The sequence below is a fragment of the Bison bison genome, unplaced genomic scaffold, assembly GCF_000754665.1.
Source record: "Bison bison bison isolate TAMUID 2011002044 unplaced genomic scaffold, Bison_UMD1.0 scf7180017864116, whole genome shotgun sequence".
In the NCBI taxonomy this organism is placed as follows: Eukaryota; Metazoa; Chordata; class Mammalia; order Artiodactyla; family Bovidae; genus Bison; species Bison bison.
In genome coordinates, this window is record NW_011494688.1 from 1,014,397 (window position 1) to 1,036,772 (window position 22,376).

At 41.8% G+C, this 22,376-nt stretch overlaps 1 protein-coding gene across 5 annotated transcripts in view; it reads right to left on the reverse strand.

Annotated features, from left to right (window-relative positions):
- ANK3 (ankyrin 3, node of Ranvier (ankyrin G)) overlaps positions 1-22,376 on the reverse strand; it is a 381,124-nt gene that overhangs the window by 109,625 nt on the left and 249,123 nt on the right. For 2 of the 5 annotated variants that reach the window (XM_010839394.1, XM_010839396.1), the window contains exons 24-26: positions 14,762-14,815; positions 7,164-7,287; positions 2,282-2,384 (exon numbers count right to left, since the gene is read on the reverse strand). In XM_010839394.1, the coding sequence (XP_010837696.1) occupies positions 2,282-2,384; positions 7,164-7,287; positions 14,762-14,815 (281 nt within the window). Of the gene's footprint in view, positions 1-2,281; positions 2,385-7,163; positions 7,288-8,573; positions 11,983-14,761; positions 14,816-22,376 lie in introns of those variants that run through there. The other 3 variants (XM_010839398.1, XM_010839395.1, XM_010839397.1) reach the window with 2 other exon arrangements.

The window sequence follows — 22,376 nt, forward strand, 5'->3', positions numbered from 1 at the left end:
AGGTTTTGGTGGTGGGGATGGGTCATGGGGGTGGTGGAGGGGATAGTGGTGGGGATGGGGTCATGGGGGTGGTGGAGGGAATGGTGGCAGTAATGGGGTCGTGGTGGTGGTGGTGATGATGGTGAACTCATGGTGATGATGGTGGTGGTGGCCTCCATTTCAGGCCCTTGCCCCTAAACAAGTATATATTCAGAAATATAAACCGTAATTAGGTTCAGTGGAGGATCTGCTATTCCATGATAGAACTAGGATATTTGTTATACAACAGCAAAGTGTTCAAGGACTCTCCTTTCACTTGAAACTTTGTAAGTTCTGTGGGGTTCTCTTAGAGCGTAGAGAATTTCAGCTATTTCTATACTCAGAAGTGTTATCAATATATCCACTAATATTTCATTTCAATTGGGAACATAAAGAGATCAGAATCACCCAACTAGGAGAATGACCACAGCCAACCAAGCATAAAGTTCTTCAGAAAACCACAGCCTAGGCTACACTTTACACCTAAGAGCTTAGCTTCATTATTTGAGATAAGTGCCTTCTTTGGTGCTAACACCCACTTAAATTATGGCATGCACCTATAATCATTCTACAAACGGTGTTTTGTTTGACCGAACACTGAATAGCCATTGTAGTCATCTTTGTAAGGCCTGCTTGATAAGAATGTTCTAGAGAGTATAAAAGTGTTAAAATATGTACTGTGGGGGCTTCCCTGCTGGCTCAGTGGTAAAGATTCTGCCTGCCAATGCAGGAGACACGAGTTTGATCCTTGAGCCAGGAAGATCCCGGAGCATGCTGTGAGCAGCCAAGAACCACAACTACTGAAGCCCACGCATCCTGGAGCCTATGGTCCTCAACAAGAGGAGTCACCGTAACGAGAAGCCTGTGCATGGCAACTAGAGATTAGCCCCCACTCACTGCAACCAGATCGAAGCCCACACATCAACGATGACCCAGCACAACCAAAAAGAAAGAAAGAAAGAAAGAACTTCAAAAAAAAGCTTTAAAAAATATGTACTGTGGTCCTTGTGAAGTGCCATGTACATCTGTGTTTCTGGAAGTCGGCATCTCCAGACAGGTGGGACCACCCCCCGCCAATGTGTGGCTACCTAACTTGGTGATGATAAATGTCTATTACTTATTCATCTGTCCCAATTAACCTTTATTATGTAGTGAATCAGTAAGTCCAGCATAATTTCACCATGTCATTGTTTAACTATTATAGGCCACCTTCAAACTTAGTTTTATGGTCCTAACAGTTTCATCCATTACCAGCCCCTGAGTGCACATTTAAAACCAGGTATTATGTGTATCTAGACTAATGATCCATCCTGAGCCCATAGGCAGCAAGATTCTGTCACTAGGACTTCCTACAATAAACCAGTATCTATTGAGCCACAGTTATTGGAAAGAAGACATTGCATAAATACCAAATTAACCAAACAAAGATTCTAGCAGAAAGCAAAATACTAGCACATCTTGAGAAAGCCCATCCCAGGCAGCTTTGGAGCTAATGGGCCAAAAACATGACCAATCTAATCTATGACTTGCTAAAAACAATTTCAGCAAATCCAACACCCATACACTGTAGAGCAGAATCAAGCATTCGTGTGGATAATGTCAGCAACTTTAGCTACCAGTTATCATTGGCTCAGACGGTAAAGCGTCTGTCTACAATGCAGGAGACCCAGGTTCAATCCCTGGGTTGGGAAGATCCCCTGGAGAAGGAAATGGCAATCCACTCCAATACTATTGCCTGGAAAATTCCAGGGACAGGAGAGCCTGGTAGGCTACAGTCCATGGGGTTGCAAAGAGTCAGACACGACTGAGCGACTTCACTTTCACTATTATTAACTCTCCTTTTTTAAAAAACTGAAAGACTTGACTAAGAAATGAGATAGGTATACATGCCTTTCCTAGGACTTCTTTAAATTCCTCTCTGTGGGATCTGAGAGACTGATCTGCAGAAGAGGAGGATATTTCGATTTATGGTACAACTGATTTTTTTTTCTTTCTTTTTTTTGGCCACACACTGTGGCACGTGTGATCCTGGTTCCCCAACCAGGGATTGAACCTGTGCCCCCTGCAGTGGAAGTGTGGAGCCTCAACCACTGGACCGCCAGGGAAATCCCTGACTTTGTCTTTAACTGGCAGTATAGGAAGACTTACAAAGGCAAAATCAAACTTGCAGAAATAGAGTTTCTGTCATGCGACAAAGAGTGTGATTCAATCATAAAAAAATGAAAGCTTAACAACGAAAGAAAGTTTGAGAAAGAACACATACCTGCTCTTTGGATGGCACCAGTAGCTCCTCAATCATCATGCTGTCCCGGGCGTAGGAACTTCGGTTCAAGGTGTAAGACCTATCCGAGCTGAAGGAGCGGAGGCTGTTGTAGTTACAGTTAACCATTCAAGAGGGGGAGATGATGATGAGATGGGTAAAAGAACATTAATGCATGCAACTTTCGGAACAGGCAAGATGGCTCAAAATATCAACCAAAATTGCTCTTGAAAAGACATGGTCAAAAATGAACTTCCTTATACTTGAGGACATTTCTTAAGCTTAGATAACCTCATGATCAGGTTTTGTTTAAAATTAGGCTGTCTGGTATTCAGTCTGTGAGAAGATGAAATATAGGAAGACTTTGGATGTTTCTATGTGAGAGTTGAACCAACACGACAATTCAGAAGAACCAGATGACTCTAGGTAATTTGATAGCTGGAGAGATTTTTTCTTTGTTAAAATCTTCTTTGAGAGTCTCCTCTCTTTCTGGTCCGCATTCATCTGTCTCACACTATTTAATGGAATTACGTTGCTATAAATGCATCTGTTAATCAGAATTTGGGAACTAGACGCAGGTTTAACCTACTGAGAGCTCTGGTTTGCAATTGCTTCTCATGGAAAACATGAAGAAACAAGAAGTGTTATCCCGACATGATCTTTTTTGCCATCTTTCTGGCTGTGAAAAATTCAAATTCCATACACAATTATCTTGCCTTTTCTTACTGAACTCTTTTTAGCTTTGCTTCTTCTGCTCTTCTCCTTCCTAGTCCTTCTCAATATTCTATGCAGTCTCTGAACTTCCCAGAGTGCAGGACCCCTGATGTCCTAAAGTGCCACTCACCACCTTGACCTCTAAACTCATACCAAGAAGGCTTGGGGGATGGGAAAAATGGGTGAGGGTGGTCCAAAGGTATAAACTTCCAGTTATAAAATGAGTAAGACCTGAGGACTTACTGTACAGCATGCTGACTATAGTTTATAATACTGTTTCACATATTTGCAAGTTGCTAAGTGAGACCTTAAAATCTGTTAGCCTAAAAAGAACAAGTGTAACTATGTGTGGTGATGGGTGTTAACTAGACCTGTTATGGTGCTTGTTTTGCAATATATACAAATGTGGAACCACTATGTTATGTACCTGAAATTAATATAATGTTTATTTGTCAGTTATATTTTGATTAAAAAAAAAAAGAAATCAATAGAGTAAGGGATCCTAGTAACTCTACATATATCCACGTATCTACATATATCTACATAATATCCAGGCAGACTGGGGTGGCAGCTCATATAAGCACTGACAGAACCCTGGTGATCCTTCAGGAACACAGAGCATGGAGTCTTGTGAGAAGCTGCTTCAAGGCCCCTTGCCTCCCTACCAGGTAGGTGGTCATGAGGTGGCTTCTCATTGGCTCCTGTTTTGAAAGCGGTCTGAGGCTTTCTGTCTCATCATCCTTGGAAGACAGCTGCAGAATACGAGAGTGCTGAGCCGGCCTTCTGGAATGGGCTCCTCAGCAATGGGGAAGCTCACAGCTAATGTGGTAGACATACAGCCCCTTTGGTTTCAGTGTCATCTTTCCTGGTGTGGAGGACAAGGACCACGGCAAGTCGGCCCCGCCTAGGGAGTAGTAAAGTGTCTGATCCAAACATGGCTGCTTGAATCTTTACCGGCAACACTGGTCAGACTTTGGCCTCAGCCCTGCTTTGTCTGTGCTTGTCAGAGAAAAGAGCAAAGGAGACATACCTAAGAAATGATTCTGTGCTTGCACAATATTTTGTGCAAGCACAGAATACTGAAGGCATATATGGATATATTTTGGATGCACTACAGACTATCCCAAAGCGGATATCTTTATATCAAGATACAGAGGCCCCTGAATGATAGGCTTTATTCCAAGTGTCTACACAAATGACTCGGTATGTGCTCCTAGGATGAGAGCCTTACTTTCTCTAAGACAGACATCATTCTACAGAGTCATTATTAAGTGTTTTGAGCAGATACTTACTAAGTGACTCTTATGGGCAGGACACAATATTAGAAATTGGATATAAAAGGAAAAAAAGAAAGTGAGCATTATCCTTGCATAGAGCTTACTTAGTAAGCCACGTGTCTCTGACCTCTTACATAGTCGGGCCTCCAGTGCCCAATCATGACCCATCACTTTTTTCCCCCCTGTTTTTATTGCAAACTTTTGTTGTTATTCCTGTTTCTAACCCCATGTCTCCTCTCAGATGCAATAAAAGCTTCATAAAAGCAGGAATTGTCTTTCTACTTTCTAACTCAACACTATCCAACAGAACTTTCTTTTCCAACAGAGTGACGGACATGTACTCAATCTGCACTGATCAATACAGATATTAATTTCTCTAAATTATGGTTCCCATGGTAGATAATAATATTGGTGGTACATGAGATGGTTTTACTGTACATGTGAACAAATACTTAAAAGTTTTTTTTAATGTTTACACATTAATTTTAAGTTTAGTCCTTAAACATATCTAAGATGTATTGATTAAAAAAAAAAATCATCTTTCTTTCAACTACTGTAGGAGTGTGAATGAAAGAACAGAGCCTAGAATTGGGAGCCATCAGTGGAAACATCTAAAGATGTCTTCATTTGACAATTCCTACTCCTGACCAACTTACATTAGGCAGATGGAGAGCCCGTTAAAGGCATCAAGCTTCAGCGTGAATCCTAACACATAGAAGTGCTTTCAGCTACTTAAATGATAGATTATTTGCATGAGGGTCTGGAAAGCATTACACTGTTTTTCACTGAGGTCAACGATATTATTTTTAGCCATCGGTATACCCTAAGTGTTAAGCAGAGGAAGTGTTAGAAAAACACATGCCTCAGAATTCTGAAGTTTATGTGCCTAGCACACTTCAAAGATAACAGCACTCAGCAAACAAACAGTCCTCCCAGTCAAGACTCTGCCTATAAACCCAGGGCGATCTCTCCAGTTACTTCATGCACTACACAACTTTTATGCTAAGGGAAATAAATTCCTCATGTATTCAGTCAACTTTGCATAAGTAACATTATTTATTACACATTTAGCTACTTGCTTATTTTCTCAAATCGCAAAACTGATTTTCTAAAGCTGAGCAGAGAAATAAAAAAAGCAGCAGCACATGGCAGCATAGCACAGCACAGCACAATGCCGAGAAAACAAAGACGAGAAAATGAGCTGGGAAAGGCGGAGAAACACCATCAAAGCGTCATATCTTCTTACCTGATCTTGGGACTATTTTTAAGTATTTTTAGAAAAAACAGGAGAAGTAGAAAGCAAAAAAAAAATCAGACAGGAAAAAAGAAAAAAAAAAATGTTATGGTTGGATGAGTTACACATTTAATGTATTCCTTTTTAAATGTTACACTCAGAATATTATACTGGGTAATACTCTAACAGTACTTTAAAAAACACATCAGCTTTAGAGATTTTTTTAAATTTGCCTCTGAGCATAACATCAGTTGCCAATGTCAAAAAATGAGTTACATATAATAGCAACAAAGAGGAATGGTGCAATCCAGACTAGAAGTATGAAAGCCTCACAACTGTCTTGTGGAAAGTTTATAAGAGACAATATTCTGGTTTCATCTCTCACTGGAGGTCAGCTGCTACAATCCCCTACACGCAAATGACTGAGTCATGAAATGTAGCTTCTATGTATTATCTGAGAAAGCGAATCAGCTAGTTATTGGATTACTAAAGCTATTAAGTCTCTAAACAGAAGTTTTCCTTAAGGTCCTTTAAGATTCTGCATATTTTCAGCTGTAACTTGTTGTTATCTGTGATTAACTGAGATATGACATGTTTCTAGAAACTCATTTTCCTCTTGTCATTAATGACACCTGCTGCAATAAGCTTTTAAAGCCTTCTATAAATATATGTATAAAGTCAAAAGTTGATTAAGTTACATGAGGTTTCAAATTCTATTAAGAAAAAAAAAAAAAAAGACTGACTCAAAGAAAAATCAATTCTGAGTCTAAACTATCCGTATCAACGACACTGAGAATAAACTCCCAGGTTTACTTTGTGGGAAGTGCCATTTACTATCAGACAACGAAACTTTTTACAACAAACTTTTAAACTATAGGAAAATGTCCCCAGGGCTCTAACTCAGAAGGTTTAATTATTAGCTTAAAAATAACTTGACTGTCAGCACACATGCTGTTAATTCAACCAGGGAAAAGAAGTCTCCAAATTCTGGACAAGGTCCTGTTCCTTTCAACCAGGTCAGGCTGGAGCCAAGGTTTTCCATGTACTAAAGCTTTATGCTTCAGTTTTCAGCCCTGAATTTGCCACCATTCCTGCCTCTGACTTTTGATCAAGTCACCGTTTCACCTTTAACATGTCCCTTGTAAACAAACGGCAGAGCTTTCGAAGAGATGCTCACACAGTTGCTAGACAATTCCAATAAGCAATATGTATTTTTTCCCAAGAATCCACTCTTTTAAGAAAAGTCACAATCATAAATTGTTCCTTCAGTCATGAAAAGAGTATAGTGAACAATCAACACAAATATTTCTTACTTATGGGAAAATGGGATTTTTCTTTCACTATGGAACAAAACTTATTTTTAAAACATGTGACCCAGATTGGTTTTCCTCACTCTGTCAGTGCACTCTTTTGCTACATTATGCTTGAAGCATGACTGCCAGGTAGGGAAAAACAGAACAAACAATTAACACGTTCACTCACATAAAATTAAAGACTGAAAACCACAAAAGAAAATAGCAGAGCATGTGTACGTTTCACCAAATTCACATCCTTACCCCGAGGGCACTTTTGGGGATAATGTGAAAAATGAAAATGGTTTCAGTTTATGACATCATGGTTGTTTTAAATTAACTGTGAGTAAAGAGCAACAGTGAAATACCTGGCAGAACGGGCCCCCAGACTAAAGCCCATGTAGCCCTCTGCAGGCAGAGAATCATCGCCCAGTTCCTTAAGGTCTTGTGGCCCAAGATACTTGTCCGTGTCGCCTGTCATTGCATCTTCACCTGCGGATGTACAAAGCAAGCCCGAATCAGAAGCTTCCTTTCTGAAAATGTGTCTGTTTGGGGAGAAAACTGCTCCTCCGGTCATTAGCTAACCATCCATTTTCTCATGTTTATTTCCCCCCATCCCCTGGATAATATTTGTAACTGCCCTTTAGAAAGAGAAAGTATAGGTAGAGGTTAGTTCATCAGTTCAAGAGTGGATTTAAGCAGCAGAAAGAGCTCCTGGCACTAGGTACCAATTTTTAAACATTTCCATATCTCCTTGTCCCCGCCTCAAGCCCTAGCCGACTAGAAAGGTTCATGTCTTGTGTCAGCTCGAGTTTTCCTGGCCCGACCATGATGAGGGCAGTTTGTTTGAATGGACCTGGATTGCAAAATAAGAGGCATCTCTTCATCCCTGTTCTGGAAATTTTATGTGGGAAGAGAACCAACTTTATTTTAAATGGTTTTCTCACAACCAGGATTTCAGTTTGGGGTTATGTAAATAACTGGCAAGTGATTTAATTTGAATTAGAACTGCTCAACTGGGGAACCTTGAAACACATCCACATTGAACTGTTTCGAAATCTATCAAATGAACAGCTCAGGACAGCTGCCCGGGTGCTTGAACCCGGCTCAGAAAGTGGCTCTACCCTCAACAGAGATCAAATCGGGGCTTCAACAGCTGGAAAGAAGCAAATTGTTCTCGAACCATCTATACAGAGTAAGTGCATAGAATATTTTTGCTAGCTACACAGGCATAACATGATCTCACGCGGAAAAAAAAAAACACATTCCAGGAGTGACCGGGCAGGTTTTCCAGATGCCTTTTGCCCTCTGGGACATTTCCCATCCTTTACAAAATGTAGCATGGGCTGTGGAAAAGTTCCTTCCACAAATAGGCAAACTCTTTTCTCCTTTTTATGACTCGACTCTCGTTCTACTGGATACAAGCCTGGCTGGCTGAACAGGATTTCAAAGGCGTGTTATGTTTTCTGTTTTCTCAAAGGTAAGCGATTTCACCACTCCAGCTCTATTTTCCAATCCTTCATTCAGCATCGTTTATAATTTCCATTCATTTAAACTCAGGAAACCACAAGAGCTCAGCTTTTAAACTACCAATCAAGTCTAAAAATACATCATCAGCTACCGTTTTTGCAAGTGTAAAAACTAAACAGATCAGCTTTCTACAGCTACCCAGAACCAAGAGATTATTTTAAGTTACTTTACAGCTGGGCTATTCGCACACTTACTGTGGAGGAAACAGAAACAGCACACACTAAGTACAACTTAAAGAAAGATCTTACTCTGTGTTAAAGCCATTTCCACCAGGCTGGGCTGCTCAAATGTTTTCCTGATGTTTCCAGGAATTCCTGAGACAGTGATTTAGAATCTACCTCCAGATCAGCCCCCAAAAAACCAATCCCTGGGTTGGATCCACGGTCTTCACCACCACCTCCGAGTTCCTCTCAGCATCTTCGTCTCCTCACCGGCAAGTGAAGAATTACACATCTTTTCCTATTCATCAGTGTTAACAGACTTTCAGCTTTTCAGATGAAAAAAAAAAAAAAATCCCCCCAAATCTGGCCACATTTCATTGAGATCAAGATCCTTTTTGATCACTCCGAAGACATCCTTTTAAAACTCCTTCTGATTGGATTAACAACTCCTCTGGCAAGCCTCTAGCAGAACCGAATGGTGACATAAATGCGAGCCCCAGACTTATTTGTATGTAAATATGAGGACTGCTCCAGTGTAGACTTTCGGTAATTTGATACCAGTGCCCGGTGCCTAATCCGGGTAGCCGAGACAGCCTGAAATCTAGGGAGAGCCAGCAAGCGAGCCACTGCACTTAATGGGGAGGCGACTCTTCTCCAACCTGAAGAGAGAAACGGCCAAAGCAGGTAGAGAGGAAAAACAGGAGAAGAAAACAAAGAAGTGGTCCCGGCAGGGAGTGGCAGAGAGCTCCAGGCAAACTTTATAACTTTTTGTTCTCAGCTGGAAACACCAGGAGCCTGGGTTATTTATGGTCCCTGTCAGGTGGAAGGAGGGGAAAAAAAGAGAGAGAGAGAGGGGGAGGGAGGGCCTGCCCTCGGGTTGAGGTTGGGAAACTGTGGGGCAGAGAGAAGCAGCAAGAGCTCTCCAAGCAGTGCTGGAGAAAGCACTCATCACTGCTGTTTCTCTCTCGAGTGGGAGGAAAGGAGAAGTGAGACAAGCAGGGGAAATGGAGTGGAGGCTCTGTTTTATCTCCTGCACCAACTCTTTCATCTCTCTGATGGGATCAAAGTCACTAACTGGTCCTCCTTCCCTGAGGAGTCCCTGGAGAAGGCGAGAGGCGGAGGGAGCTTGGGTTGGCTGGGGAGGTCTTGGCTGCAAGGGGCTAGAGGCAGCTGAGAAGGAGCCTCTGTCACTGCATTGTTCCACTGTTCTCCTCTCTCTGGGCCTCCTGGCCTCCCTTCCCAGCTGCTCCACCCTGTTTCTGTTGGCAGTGGAGGGAAAAACTAGTGGGACTTCTGCATCTGCCATCTGGGCACTCGGGAGAGGCAATTTCAATTGCTTTCTCTCAGAACAGCTGAACAATCAGGCTAGAAAGGGCAAAAAGGTTTCGACATTGTCTTGGAGGAAGTAGGTGTGCAGCATCTTTTCATATTTTGCATCTATCTCTTGCACGGTTACCTAAATATGCAGAAGCATGAATCTGTAGAACTGATGAGGTGGGGAACAGATTTGCTGTTCCTGGATCAATGCATAAATAATGACTCATCTAATATTCAGACGATATGACACCTGGCGTTTGAATTCGATCCTCCCGGCTGTAATCAACATTGTAAATACCCAGAATGAGAAGGGAAGCCATTTATAATGCCTGATACATATTGAAAAATATCTCCCTCCCCAATAGTAATATAAACATAATAAAAAGAATCATTTCCAACTCTGAAGAATGGAAGAGGAAGTCATGGTTAAAATGGAGAAAATGTCTGAACTTTAACCTGTTTGCCACAGATGCACTTAAAATCCAACATACTAGGACCTCCCTGACAGTCAAGTGGTTAAGACTGTGCTTCCAAGGCAGAGGGCACAATTTCGATCCCTGGTGAGGAAACTCAGATCTCACATGCCACACGGTACGGCCAGAAAACGAAACAAACAAACAGCCCCCACCCCCAAACTACTCAGCAAAGTCTGATTCAACGGTGGTCACTCATTCAAGCTTCCTAACAAGGACTGCAAGAAAAGTTTCCTTCTTCGTGACTTCTTGACCAACTTCTCTCTGGCCACCCCTCCACACTCATCCTGCCCTTCTGTTACACAGAATTCTTTCAGTCCCTAGAATTTCTGGACGTCTTTAGACTTTGAGCCACTACCTAGGGTGTCTTCCTTTGATGGAACCTTCACCCCGCCTTCTTCACCTGAGTAATTTCTCCAGCCTTTGATTCTGGGCTGCCGTCTATGGGGTCGCACAGAGTTGGACACGACTGAAGCGACTTAGCAGCAGCAGCAGAACTCTTCTCATCCTCCACTCACCCTCTGGAGTGTCTCTCATGTGGGTTTCCCATATCAGAGTGTGTTGGCAGGAACAACGTCTGCTTGGTTTCTCCCGTGGGAGAGTAAGAACACCCGTTGTCCCGGGCTTGCCGTATTGTAAGTGCTCCATCAATATTTTTGGAATTCATGATTGCTTTTATTAAAGAGCTTGATGATTTTGCTTTTTTCCCCATCTACATGCCACGGCAGCTTTGTACTCTTTTGGCATGCCAAGCTTGGTGACTGGGATACAGTAAAATTTCAGTAAGTTTCTATCCTTTTTTACATCTCCTTCTTAGGCCTCAGAAATGCTCAGTATGAAGCCTAAAGAAGCCCAGTGTTGGGATGGGGATGGGAGCTGTCAGTACATTTGGCCAATGACTAAAGTGGTCTTATGAATATCAAGTAACCGTAATTAAGTAGTTATGCAGTCACCATTTTCGAATGGTGAAAATATTTCTTAAAAGGCACGGAATTTAGAAATAAAGGTGTTATTTTAATGCAGTTTAGTGTAATAGGAATACTGTTGACTCTTGAGTCAAAATTTCAACCTCTACTGAACCTTGGATATCAATGCTGCCTCTGTCCTAAGACCTCTTGGGAGGATTCAGTGAAATAACGCACAAAGAAAGGTGTAGTCAGCACTAACTGTTACTATTGTTCAGTAACATCTGCTTTCTTTAGTGCCCAAACATACGAACGCATGAACTCATATAATTAACATTTAAAATGCTAAGGCTGATACTAGTCAGGGCAAAATCCCAACATAGCACCAAGTATCCCAGCTTTGCACTGCCTGACACAGAGCCTGGTTCATCACAGGTACTCAACAAATACCTGTTGATTGAATGAATGGATGAATAACATTAATACAACTCTCATTTTAATAAACAAAATATTCCATAATTATTGTATAGTAAAATACACGACTATACCGAAGGTTAGAAAGGAATAGATGAACTGTGTTGAGTGTCTGGTTAACTACTCTAATCCAAAAATATTTTTATTAGTAGCAGCTTCTGACCAACAGGTACGAATGCATATAAGCCAACAAAAGCAATTCTATGAACAAACAATACTCATACAATATCAGATATATTTAGTTAGAATAAACATTACCAAACCCCATACATTTTAGCTTACTAAGTCCTTGTGCAGGGCTTCCCTCATAGCTCAGTCAGTAAAGAATTTGCTTGCAATGCAGAAGACCCAGATTTGATTCCTGGGTTTGGAAGTTCCCCTGGAGAAGGAAATGGCAATCCACTCCAGTATTCTTGTCTGGAGAATCTCATGAAAAGAGGAGCCTGGCAGGCTACAGTCCATGGGGTTGCAAGAGTCAGACATGACTTAGTGACTAAGCCACCACCACCAAGTACTTGTGTGGGCTTATGTTTCCTAGAAGCATCTGGTGCAATGGCACAACCGTTGTGTTGAAGGTAAGTCTGACTATTTTCTGGCAAAGAGGGTGTGGTAGCTCGTGTCTAAAGATGCCCTCTCTACCCCATGCAGTGAACCAAGTTTCTGGTATCCATGCCTTGTATACTGCACTTGTTGACATTTGAGCTGGTTTGATTTTTGAACAGTAAAATGCAGAGGAAGTGATTTTACATGACTCTGAACTTTGAGTTCAGAGACACCTTGCAGTTTCTGCCTGAGTCTCTTTGGAGCGCTTGTTCCAAAGGGGAGGAGTCAATCCCAAGGCAAGAAATTTGAGTACCAAGAGGCCACCTCTTGTAAAGGTGTAAAGAAAGTCAAGGTAGCCCTATGGAGAGAGATGCCAGTCAGTTCTCAGCTGTCCCGGCCATCCCAGTTGAGGTGACAGACCCTTGAATGATGCTGCCACATGGAACATCCCATCAAGTTACCCTCAGCTGCTATCTCACTGCAAACTTCTGAAAGATCTTAAGAACCCAGCTGAGCCTCGTTAACTCACACAACCATGAGAGATGATGATACTAAATTAAACCACTGAGTTTAAGGTAATAAGTAGTGGGAACAGAGGCGGATGAGAAATGACAAGTTGCAGGAGTAAGGCAAAGCGGTCACACGCCGGTTGCCTAACGCACCGCTGGTCAGAGCGAGCTCCGCAGTGGGGTATGTGATTAGTACAGACAAAGTTTGAGAAGAGCACATGGGCAAGCGCCACCCAAGGAAGCCTCGCCTGTTTGGAAGGGACTTTTTGCGCGCGCGCTCAGTTGTGTCTGACTCTTTGAGACCCCTTGAACAGTAGCCCGCCATGTTCCTCTGTCCGTGGGATCTCCCAGGCAAGAATACTGGAGGGGGTTGCCACTTCCTCCTCCAAGGGATCTTCCAGCCCATGTCTCTGGCATCTCCTGCACTGGCAGGGGGATTCTTTACCACTAAGCCACCTGGGAATCCCAGAAGGGACTTTATGCCTTTCAAAATTACAAGCCCTGATGTTCCTGTGTTAATCCATTTTTGACAATAAAATATCAGAGGCAGGAAAATGTTTAAAGGAGAATACAAAACACCCCAAATCTACCTCAGAGGCATTTCAGTTCCATTCCCCAGGTACCCCTCCTCCTAGTCCTTCTTCCATGACAAGGTGAAGAGAAGAGGCTTCCTATACTACAGTCAACCTTTCAAAGATCCATACACCCAGTCTGCCAGGAAATGATACAAAATATAATCAGGGACAAAGGGGAAAAAGAATATATTAAATGGTTATCACGACTGTGGTCGGTCACATTCCCTTTCAGAATTCAGCTCATTGGTCCAGGATCAGTACATGGGGGAATAAACTTAACACAACTTCCTTGCAATCTTTCATTATGCCCACTAATACTTTTTTATGCTAAATAAATGAAACAGTCCTTGGCTTAATATGTAAATGTTTTCAAGCCCTAGGAGTTCTTTTCTTCTCTCTTCCCCCCTTTTTGTTCCTTCTAATCTTTTCCCCCTTTTTGTCCCTTCTAATCTTTACATCTTAATCTTTTCCAAGTATAATTCTCTTAAGACTGTCATTGAGGAATACTTTTGTTACTTTTCCAGGGGTTAAAGTTGTTTTCCTATCTGGTTGGGGACTAGAATCACAAAAAATGTTCCTTACGGTAACTATATCAAATTGTATTGTCAGAAACTTTGCTTATAAGTGTTTAATCCCTCTGATGTGAAATGCAGACTCTTCCCAAGGAATGTACTTTATAACATTAAAAAGCTGAAAATAATGGTACAAAATACCTCCAAATGAAATAATAGTAGACAAACCTCCAAATTACATGGGATTTTTTTTTTTAAAGCTGGATTAAAAAGAAGAGGAAGACAGTCTCTATGCTCTAGTGATTTTTAAAAAGAGGTTGATTACTTCATAGAAGTCAGTCTTATCATCAATCTGTTAATGATCAGAATTGAGAGAGCAAATTTATTGTGCTTGTTCTGAAAAAAGGTGATTTTTTTTGATCATCAGATAGCAAAGAGAGGAAATGGATACTACTAGAAAATAAATCCTCTAGCCATTTCTAGTTTACATTATAGAACAGTAGAATGAGATCACATCATTATAATCAACACCTGTATTTATTGAGCATTTACTCTGTTCTAGGCACTGTTTGGTGCTTTACAAGTATAATTCTCACCACAACCGTAGAGAATAGAATTGCTATCTCCATTTCAGGATAAAGAAAACCCAGGTCACAGTGGTAGAATAAATAGCTTGAGATCACTTAGAACATGGGGAATATTGGATTTAAAATCAGTTGGTTTGACTCCAGAGTCCTGCTTTTAACTACTGCCAAATTCTGTGCTATTGAACAAATACAACGAGAAATCGGTAAATGAAATGTCAGCTCTGTGAAGGCAGGGGTTTTCCTCTGTTTCGTTCAATATCAGTGCCCAAGAACAATGCCTGGCACATAGTAGGTGCTCAATAAATGTCTGTGATGAAAGCTCAGTGATTGCCCTTGGAGAAAGGAACTCTATTACTGGAGTAAGAAGCAGGGAGACTTACTTTTCACGGTAAACTCTTGTACCTTGGGAATTTTATACCACGTACATCTATCACCTATTCAAAAAATGAATAAAATTAACAAAACAAAACACAATACAGGGAGTGCAGATAAGCCATATAGGTTGTGTATTCCGTACACTGGAAAAGGTATTTGACATATGTCAGTCTGCCAGGTAGACATTAAGACGTGTATGTGCACCAGCAAGTATCCAGCAAACACAGAAAGGAAACGATATAACATTTAACTGGCTTGCTTCTTGAAAGAGATGGAAGAGAAGAAATCAAACAACAAGGCAGGAAGAAGGGGATGCTCATTATTAGCATGGTACTTCTGGTTGCTTCCCAATGTTCTAAAGTGGTGGGTCTAACCTGGGGGATGCTCTCGAATCACCTGAAAACTTGCATTTCTGACAAGTTCCCAAGTGAATCTGATGCTGCTGGTCTGGGGAACACACTTTGAGAACCACTGATCTAAAGGATCCTAATAAATAAATGCCAGCGATGTAACGGCAGTATTGATCATAGAGCATTCAATGACTGTTTTTCTATTACTAGCATAATTAAAATATCAGCTTCAGCAAGTGAATTCAAGGAATGAGTGCAGTGTTTCTCAAATTTCAAGGGATACATTTTATCAAGTGTGGTGTTTCTCAAATTTCATGGAACCTTGTGAAAATGCAGATGCTGATTCCATAGGTCTGGCACAGGCCCTGAGATTCTGCATGAACAACAAGCCCCCAGGCGACCTGCACCCTACTCTGAGTGGTGAGACAGTGGAACGCTGGGCAAGGGCCTATGTCAGGAGGAAAGCCAACTACTGCCTTTGAGGCATTTAGTCTCTAGTAATGCAGATAAGGCCAAGATAAAAACAAGGACACAAATCCTGTACTCCTCTTGCTGGTTTACAAAGATTGACTGCTTTGCATGTCCTACACACTGTGCTTGAATGTCTCACTTAATCCTCAGCCCTATGAAGCAGGTACTATTGTTTCCAGTTTATAGATGAAAAAACAGATTCAGAGTTACTATTCAAAACTCACACATTTAATTAGTGGTGGAATGTGGATTAGAACCCACAAGGTCAGGTTGCAAAGCCCAGGTACTTCTCCACTGCACCACCAGGAGAGAAGATGTGTGAAAGGCATTACAAATGCCTTTGTGCTATTACAAATGCCTTCCTCTGTGCTATCACAGGAGCACAGAGGAAGAGGGTAGCGCACTGGACTGTAGATCTGGTAGATGCTGAATGGAGGGTGTGTGAGTAAAGGCAGGAAGAGAAGGGCGGAAGCGGAAGTGGGCTATCCCAGGCCACAGGATACGCCTAGCGGGACAGAATGCTGGGGACTGACAGCAGCTGGCTTTACTAAAGTCACAGGCAACTGAGTTGTAGGAAATGGGTTGGTTGGGTTAGATTTTTACGGTCCTTGAAATTGATTATAGACTACCAATTGTCATCCAAGTGACAAGCAACATAAACTCATCAGTGGGTGACAATGCAATGTCAACCCTCATTGCTTTGTTGTTGCTGTTTTAAACTGAAGCCCTAAATGCTCCAAGCTCTCCCTCTTCCTCCAGTATGCTCCCGGCCTAATTCTAATCCTATAGCAGGAAGAATACAGACAGTCGTATCCATCTGATAAAAAAAAAAAAAAAAAGAGGGACTGCCATTTATTGAGCTCCTATTTTATGTTCATCACTGCTGTAAATGTTTTATGAATATGTTACTTCTTTTCATCTTTCCAGAAATTCCACAGGGGATTATTATTAACCCCTTCAGAGACAAATAAAAACAGGTAAGACACAGCCCATTTTATGCTTTGAAGATTCAAATAAGGGGCATAAATACCCAGGTAATTTTAAAAAGAAAATCTTTTCCATCCATTCAAAACCTTATAATAGGATGTCCACCTCCCCTAATGTTTAGACAGTACATTTTCATCATGAAGGATCCAAATGACTCTGTTTGATCACGGTTTTCCCTCAACCTCTCAATATTTTCATTCTCAAAAAGCAGAGAAACTGGAGTACGAAGGAAGAAGAATATGATAATATGAGGACACTGATCCAAGACGCTTCCATAAGCCTCTATCCTTCTCCATCAAAGGGAAGACAGACTGAAAATCACAATCACAGAAAACTAACCAACCTAATCACATGGACCACAGCCTTGCCTAACTCAACGAAACTATGAGTCATGCCATGGAGCGCTACCCAAGGTGGATGGGTCATGGTGGAGAGTTCTGACAAAATGTGGTCCACTGAAGAAGGGAATGGCAAACCACTTAAGTGTTCTTGCCTTAAGAACACCGTGAACAGTATGAAAAGGCAAAAAGATAGGGCACTGAAAGATGAACTCCCCAGGTTGGTAGGTGCCCAATATGCTACTGGAGATCAGTGGAGAAATAACTCCAGAAAGAATGAAGAGATGGAGCCAAAGCAAAAACAAAACCCAGTTGTGGATGTGACTGGTGATGGAAGCAAGGTCCGATACTATAAAGAGCAACACTGCATAGGAACCTGGAATGTCAGGTCCATGAATCAAGGCAAATTGGAAGTGGTCAAACAGGAGATGGCAAGAGTGAATGTCAACATTTTAGGAATCAGCAAATTAAAATGGACTGGAATGGATGAATTTAACTCAGATGACCATTATATCTACAAATGTGGGCAAGAATCCCTCAGAAGAAATGAAGTAGCCATCATAGTCAACAAAAGATTCTGAAATGCAGACTGGGATGCAATCTCAAAAATGGCACAAATATCTCTGTTCGTTTCCAAGACAAACCATTCAATATCAGGGTAATCCTAGTCTGTGCCTAGACCAGTAATGCTAAAGAAGCTGAAGCTGAACAGTTCTATGAATACCTACAAGACCTTCTAGAACTAACACCCAAAAAAGATGTTCTTTTCATTATAGGGGACTGGAATGCAAAAGTAGGAAGTCAAGAATCAGGAGTAACAGGCAAATTTGGCCTTGTAGTACAGAATGAAGCAGGGCAAAGGCTAATAGAGTTCTGCCAAAAGAACACACTGGTCATAACAAACACCCTCTTCCAACAACACAAGAGACGACTCTACACATGGACATCACCAGACGGTCAACACCAAAATCAGACTGATATATTCTTTGCAGCCAAAGATGGAGAAGCTCTATACAGTCAGCAAAAACAAGACCAGGAGCTGACTGTGGCTCAGACCATGAACTCCTTATTGCTAAATTCAGACTTAAATTGAAGAAAGTAGGGAAACCACTAGACCATTCAAGTATGACCTAAATCAAATCCCTAATAATTATACAGTGGAAGTGAGAAATAGATTTAAGGGACTAAATCTGATAGACAGAGTATCTGAAGAACTATGGACAGAGGTTCTTGACATTGTAGAGGAGACAGGGAGCAAGACCATCCCCAAGAAAAAGAAATGTGAAAAGGCAAAATGGCTATCTGGGGAGGCCTTACAAATAGTTCTGAAAAGAAGAAGAGAAGCAAAAAGCAAAGGAGAAAAGGAAAGATATACCCATTTGAATGCAGAGTTCCAAAGAACAGCAAGGAGAGATAAGAAAGCCTTCCTCAGTGATCAGTGCAAAGAAATAGAGGAAAACAACAGAATGGGAAAGCCTAGAGATCTCTTCAAGAAAATTAGAGATACCAAGGAAACATATGCAAAGATGGGCTTGATAAACGACAGAAATGGTATGGATCTAACAGAAGCAGAAGATATTAAGAAGAGGTGGCAAGAATACACAGAAGAGCTGGACAAAAAAGATCTTCACGACCAAGATAATCACGATGGTATGATCACTCATCTAGAGCCAGACATCCTGGAATGAGAAGTCAAGTGGGCCTTAGGAAGCATCACTACAAAGCTAGTGGAGGTGATGGAATTCCAGTTGAGCTATTTCAAATCCTAAAAGTTGATGCTGTGAATGTGCTGCACTCAATATGCCAGCAAATTTGGAAAACTCAGCAGTGGCCACAGGACTGGAAAAGGTCAGTTTTTACTCCAATCCCTAAGAAAGGCAATGCCAAAGAATGCTCAAATTACCACACAATTGCACTCATCTCACATGCTAGTAAAGTAATGCTCAAAATTCTCCAAGCCAGGCTTCAACAGTACAGGAACTGTGAACTTTCAGATGTTCAAGTTGCATTTAGAAAAGGCAGAGGAACCAGAGATCAAATTACTAACATCCATTGCATCATCAAAAAAGCAAGAGAGTTCCAGAAAAACATCTACTTCTGTTTTATTGACTATGTCAAAGCCTTTGACTGTGTGGATCACAACAAACTGTGGAAGATTCTGAAAGAGAGGGGAATACCAGACCACCTGACCTGCCTCTTGAGAAATCTGTATTCAGGTTAAGAAGCAACAGTTAGAACTGGACATGGAACAACAGACTGGTTCCAAACAGGAAAAGGAGTAAGTCAAGGTTGTATATTATCACTGTGCTTATTTAACTCATGTGCAGAGTACATCATGAGATACACTGGGCTGGATGAAGCACAAGCTGGAATCAATATTGCCGGGAGAAATATCAGTAACCTCAGATATGCAAATGACACCACCCTTATGTTAGAAAGTGAAGAAGAACTTAAGAGCCTCTTGATGAAAGTGGAAGAGGAGAGTGAATAAGTTGGCTTAAAGCTCAACATTCAGAAAATAGATCATGGCACCCAGCCCCATCACTTCATGGCAAACAGGTGGAGAAACAGTGGAAACAGTGGCAGACCTTATTTTCTTGGGCTCCAAAATCACAGCACATGGTGACTGCAGCCATGAAATTAAAAGACGCTTACTCCTTGGGAGAGAAGTTATGACCAACCTAGACAGCATATTAAAAAGCAGAGATGTTACTTTGCCAAGAAAGGTCCATCCATAGTCAAGGCTATGGTTTTTCCAGTAGTCATGTATGGATGTGAGAGTTGGACTATAAAGAAAGCTGAGCGCCAAAGAATTGATGCTTTTGAACTGTGGTGTTGGAGAAGACTATTGATAGTCCCTTGGACTGCAAGGATATAAGCAGTCCATCCTAAAGGAAATCAGTCCTGAATATTCATTGGAAAGACTATGTTGAAGCTGAAACTCCAATACTTTGGCCTCCTAATGCAAAGAGCTGACTCATTGGAAAAGACCCTGATGCTGGGAAAGATTGAAGGTAGGAGGAGAAGGGGACGACAGAGGATGTGATGGTTGGATGGCATCAGTGACTCAATGGACATGAGTTTGAGTAAACTCCAGGAGTTGGTGATGGACAGGGAGGCCTGGCGTGCTGCAGTCCATGGGGTTGCAAAGAGTTAGTCACAACTGAGCGACTGAATTGAACTGAACTGAACTGATCCACTCAAAGTGAAGTGAAAATCACTCAAGTCATGTCTGACTCTTTGCAACCCCATAGACTCTTCAGTCCATGGAATTCTCCAGGCCAGAACACTGGAGTAGGTAGCTGTTCCCTTCAAACTCTAGTTCTAAAAGTGTAATTCTGAGACTCACATAATAAATAAGTGGAAAGTTAGATTTCAGATCAGTGTGCATCTCATCTTTCATTTTGCAGTCTGGAGGAAGAGCTTGTATTAAGCAAGGATTCCTGTGCATTTCCTTCTCAAAAGGCGTGAGATCAATGGGGCAAGTTCAGACACTGTTAGATGAGCCAGGGTGACATGGGCGGTCTTAAGAAGCGTGTGTTATTTTATTTTATTTTTTGTTTCATCTCCTGATTTATTAACTAGTCATAGGCCCCATCAGTGACAGAGGCAGTCTTACTCTTGTAACAGTAGTTTTAAAAGTATGATTTTAACCCAGCTATAGACATTAACATGCTGCTGCTGCTAAGTCGCATCAGTCGTTTCCGACTCTGTGCGACCCCATAGATGGCACCCAACAGGCTCCTCCATCCCTGGGATTCTGCAGGCAAGAATACTGGAGTGGGTTGCCATTTCCTTCTCTGCGTGTGTCATTTTAAAGGATGAGTGTACCTCTCACGGGAGGGCCACCTGCTACCTTTTTCTTTCTTTCCCTAACTCCAGGTGCTGGTAAGATCCTGACTTCATACCTGGCCACAAAGGAACTGGGCTTAATGGCAAAGTTTGCACATCTCTTAAGCAATGACAAGAACAGGTCGCGTCATGGCACAAAAAAATGACTTTTCTATTCAGGCTGATTTTTTTTAAGTACAAAGTCAGTGTGACTCTCTGCTCTTACACATTATTCTGTTCTTTGTGGCTAGATGTACCTCTTTCTAAAAACTATTGCAGTTTACTATTCCTTAATCCAAGTGAGATACAGTTTCCAAAGTAAGGACCCATGACTCAGTGTTGGACGCCTGCCAGATGGAGCAATGAAAAACATCCCCTGTGATCTTGGTTGGGTTAATAAACAAACCCATCCCAGAAAGGAAAAAGAATTCTGTGTCCTTCCTGTGAAGATCTAGAAAAAGACAATGCTGGGGCAGACACTATAATTTTTTCCTATTTTTATCAATACTCCTTAAGCCTAGTCCAGAAATTACTGTCAGTCACCTGAGGATGATGAGATGTTACAATGACTTGGGTCAAATGGAGACTAAAGAATAGAGACAGGATGCAGGTAGAGAGGAGTACAGGGTTACACTGATCTTATTAGCTAACATCTAATGCCACTTTTAAATAAGACCAGACAATGACTAGCTGCAAAGTAATACTGTGAAATCAGACACTAAAATGGTTCTTACTTACGAAGAAATTACATTGCTAAATTCAAGGTGGCTGTGTCATGCCAGTAAGTCCCTTCTGTTCGTTCTTTCTTAGCAATAAGTTTAGATTCAGCCCCACATCCAGACCTCATTGATCTTGGCTCTTCATTATGTATGTATATAAGAACTGTGTGTGCAAAGCACCAGAAGATGACCACTACCCTCAGGTATAAAGCAGTATAAGCATCATGTCTACTTGTGGGCTTGAATCTGGTCTCTCCTTCTCTGACACCTAAACCGCTTTTCACTGTGCAGAGCAGCAAACACCAGTTATTGATCTGTGTTCTATCTCCGACCTCTACCTAAAAGGTGTATACATACAAGGGAAAGACAGCCTGCGGTCAGTTCTCAGCCTCAGTGTGCTTCTGGCCCCGGTGCTTGGACCACCTCTTGCCATGTGTAACATCTTCCTGTTCTCCAACCCCCTCCTTCCCGGCCCTCTGCCACCACGCTGCCATTCCCTGGCCAAGCATTCTCCGTGCTGACTTTCCCGTGTCACCCTCCACTTCTGGTTCTCTCTGTAGTAAGAGTCCAATTTGGGGGATGGGGGCAGAGGTGGTCACATAAGGACCCACTTTTCATGAAGAAGCTCAGACTTCCCAGGTAGATGAGCAGAGACTAAAAGAAGTGGGAGTGGGAAGGAATCATATTCAAAATTACAACTTGTTTTGAGTGAATGAAAAGACCACCTATTGTACTTAATCAATAAACATTCTAATTCCCTGTCAGCTCTTAACTGACCCCTGTTCCCATTCATGCCATAGACTGCTCCAGCTGCGCATCTGTCATAGCTTCGTGGGGGGGGGGGGGGGGGGCGGGGAACTATATGAGAACTACTTATTCTGGGTCTGTATCCATATTATGAACATGGCAGCTGCTGTGGTCATC